Source organism: Carlito syrichta, unplaced genomic scaffold, assembly GCF_000164805.1.
Source record: "Carlito syrichta isolate Samal-C Ts95f unplaced genomic scaffold, Tarsius_syrichta-2.0.1 Scaffold312058, whole genome shotgun sequence".
Taxonomy (NCBI): Eukaryota; Metazoa; Chordata; class Mammalia; order Primates; family Tarsiidae; genus Carlito; species Carlito syrichta.
In genome coordinates this window covers 1112-3300 of record NW_007256154.1, presented here as the reverse complement: position 1 = coordinate 3300, position 2189 = coordinate 1112, and the positions used below count along the sequence as shown (strand labels likewise).

At 49.1% G+C, this 2189-nt stretch overlaps 1 protein-coding gene across 1 annotated transcript in view; it reads right to left on the bottom strand.

The window, feature by feature from the left end:
* LOC103271970 (ER lumen protein-retaining receptor 3-like) overlaps positions 1–858 on the bottom strand; it is a 5314-nt gene extending 4456 nt beyond the window's left edge. Inside the window, exon 1 of the mRNA XM_008069456.1 lies at positions 696–858. Within this exon, the coding sequence (XP_008067647.1) occupies positions 696–818 (123 nt within the window). The 5' untranslated portion in view covers positions 819–858. The remainder of the gene's footprint in view (positions 1–695) is intronic.
* Between the last annotated feature and the right edge of the window lie 1331 nt (positions 859–2189).

Below are 2189 nucleotides of genomic sequence, written 5' to 3'. Positions count from 1 at the left end.
TCAGTACCAGACCCTGCCAGTGTTGGTTTGTTTTTGCAGCAAATCTAAATGATCAGCTATCACTTCTGTGAAAGTTTAACATTCAGATTGGACAATTCCTCTCACACCCAACTCCATAAGAGTGGAGAAGGCAGGGGAAAAAACACTCAGGACACGCAACATTGTTCTAGGAATGCAGTTCTCTGCAAGTCCAGCTGCCGACACTGGCGGTCGTCACCTAAAAACACTTTTGTTTTTTTTGAGTTGGAGTCTCACTCTGTCGCCCAGACTGGAGTGCAGAGGTCGCTTCCGGCCACCGCAGCCTCAACCTGGGCTCCGGCGATCCTTCTGCCTCAGCCTTCCAAGTAGCTGGAACTACAGGTGCGTGCTGCCACACCCGGCTAATTTTTTATTTTTATTGTAGAGATGAGGTCTCGCCAAGTTGCCCAGGCAGGTCTCGAACCCGCGGGCTCAGGGAATCCACTCACCTCTGCCTCCCAAAGCACAGGATTACAGGCTGAGCCACTGAGCCTGGCTGATGTGCCCATTTTCAAGTGGAGCATTGCAAATACCTTGTCATTTTCTTCTAAATTTACAGCTGAACAATAAATGACTAATGCTCACTGTTGCAGCAGAAGGCAAGTCGAGGGCCTGGAGGGAAGGACAGTGGGGAGCAAGCTTGCTTCTGGGAATTAGTACCCAGCCCTGTCCCTTACCTCCAGTGGAGTAAAACTGTAGTTCTCAAGGAAGGAAAGGCCAATGACTGGGACCAGAAGAAACTCCAGGCGGAATGTGTCATTCTCACTGTCAAACGTTTTCCGAAATTTCCCATAGATCATGTACACTGTGACATAGGCACAGAGGAGAAAAACCACCTAAACATGAGGAGAGACATGAGAATCTATTAAGTCATTTCCCAGTCTGTTTGCTAGGCTTCAATGCCTGCCAAACCTAATGGCCAGAGCTCTGCTGTAAGGTCACATCAAGAGGTGAAATGTGTTCGCAATTTCTCTTAGGTCCAGTGGCCTAAAATCTGAAGTTAATGACTCTTTTGTTAAGTAACTCTGTGCTTCTCACTGGAACTGATAGAGTGGCCATGTTTTACAACTAAGAATTCTTTCTTTCTGGTTTTTTTTTTTGTGTGTTGGAGTCTCACTCTGTCCCCCAGACTGGAGTGCGGTGGACGCTCCCGGCCACCGCAGCCTCGACCTGCTGGGCTCCAGCGATCCTTCCACCTCAGTCTTCCAAGTAGCTGGAACTACAGGTGCACGCTACCACGCCTGGCTCATTTTGATTTATTGTAGAGATGAGGTCTCGCCAAGTTGCCCAGGCGGGTCTCAAACCAGTGGGCTCAGGCAATCCTCTCACCTCGGCCTCCTAAAGTGCTGTGATTACAGGTATGAACCACTACACCTGGCCCTTACCTTATAATAATCACTCTTATGTTAAGTCTCTGATATAAGTATCCAAGCCCAGTTACATCCCACTTTACTGGCTCCGAAGCCTGGGATCCTTCCATAAAAATATGTTGCCGTGAAGAGCCAGGTTAGTTTGTTAGAAGTTAAGAAAATGCCTCACCCCAACATAACCTACCAGTCTATGGCCCAGGGCCTAGGACATCAGAGAGGAAACAGTGAATGAATCAAAGTGGTGATCACTTCTCCATTTCACAAATGTGGAGTCTGGATTCCTAGACTTTATTCCGCTGTGCCAAGGGCTGGGTCTGCCATCTCTGCCAGGAATGCCCAAGGCAGATCTTTGGGTGGAGAGATGCTCCATTTCTCCTTCTATAAAACAGAGTCAGGCCAGGCACAGTGGCTCATGCTTGTAATCCCAGCACTTTGGGAGGCCGAGGTGAGAGGACTGCCTGAGCCCACAGTTTCAAGACCAGTCTGGACAACTTAGCGAGACCTCATCTCTACAATAAATGAAAAAATTAGCTGGGTGTGGTGGCACGTGCCTATAGTTCCAGCTACTTGGAAGGCTGAGGCGGAAGGAACACCTGAACCCAGCAGGTTGAGACTGCGGTGGCCGTGAGCGGGCCACTGCACTCTAGCCTGGATGACAGAGTGAGATTCCAACTCCAAAATAAAAACAACAGTCATGCATCAAAGCAACAGCTTCTCATCACAAAATTTAATCCCAACTGCTCACCTGCACCACCTGCCCCACTCAGTCCTGTCAGCCTCTCTAGCAACAGCAGGCAGCCT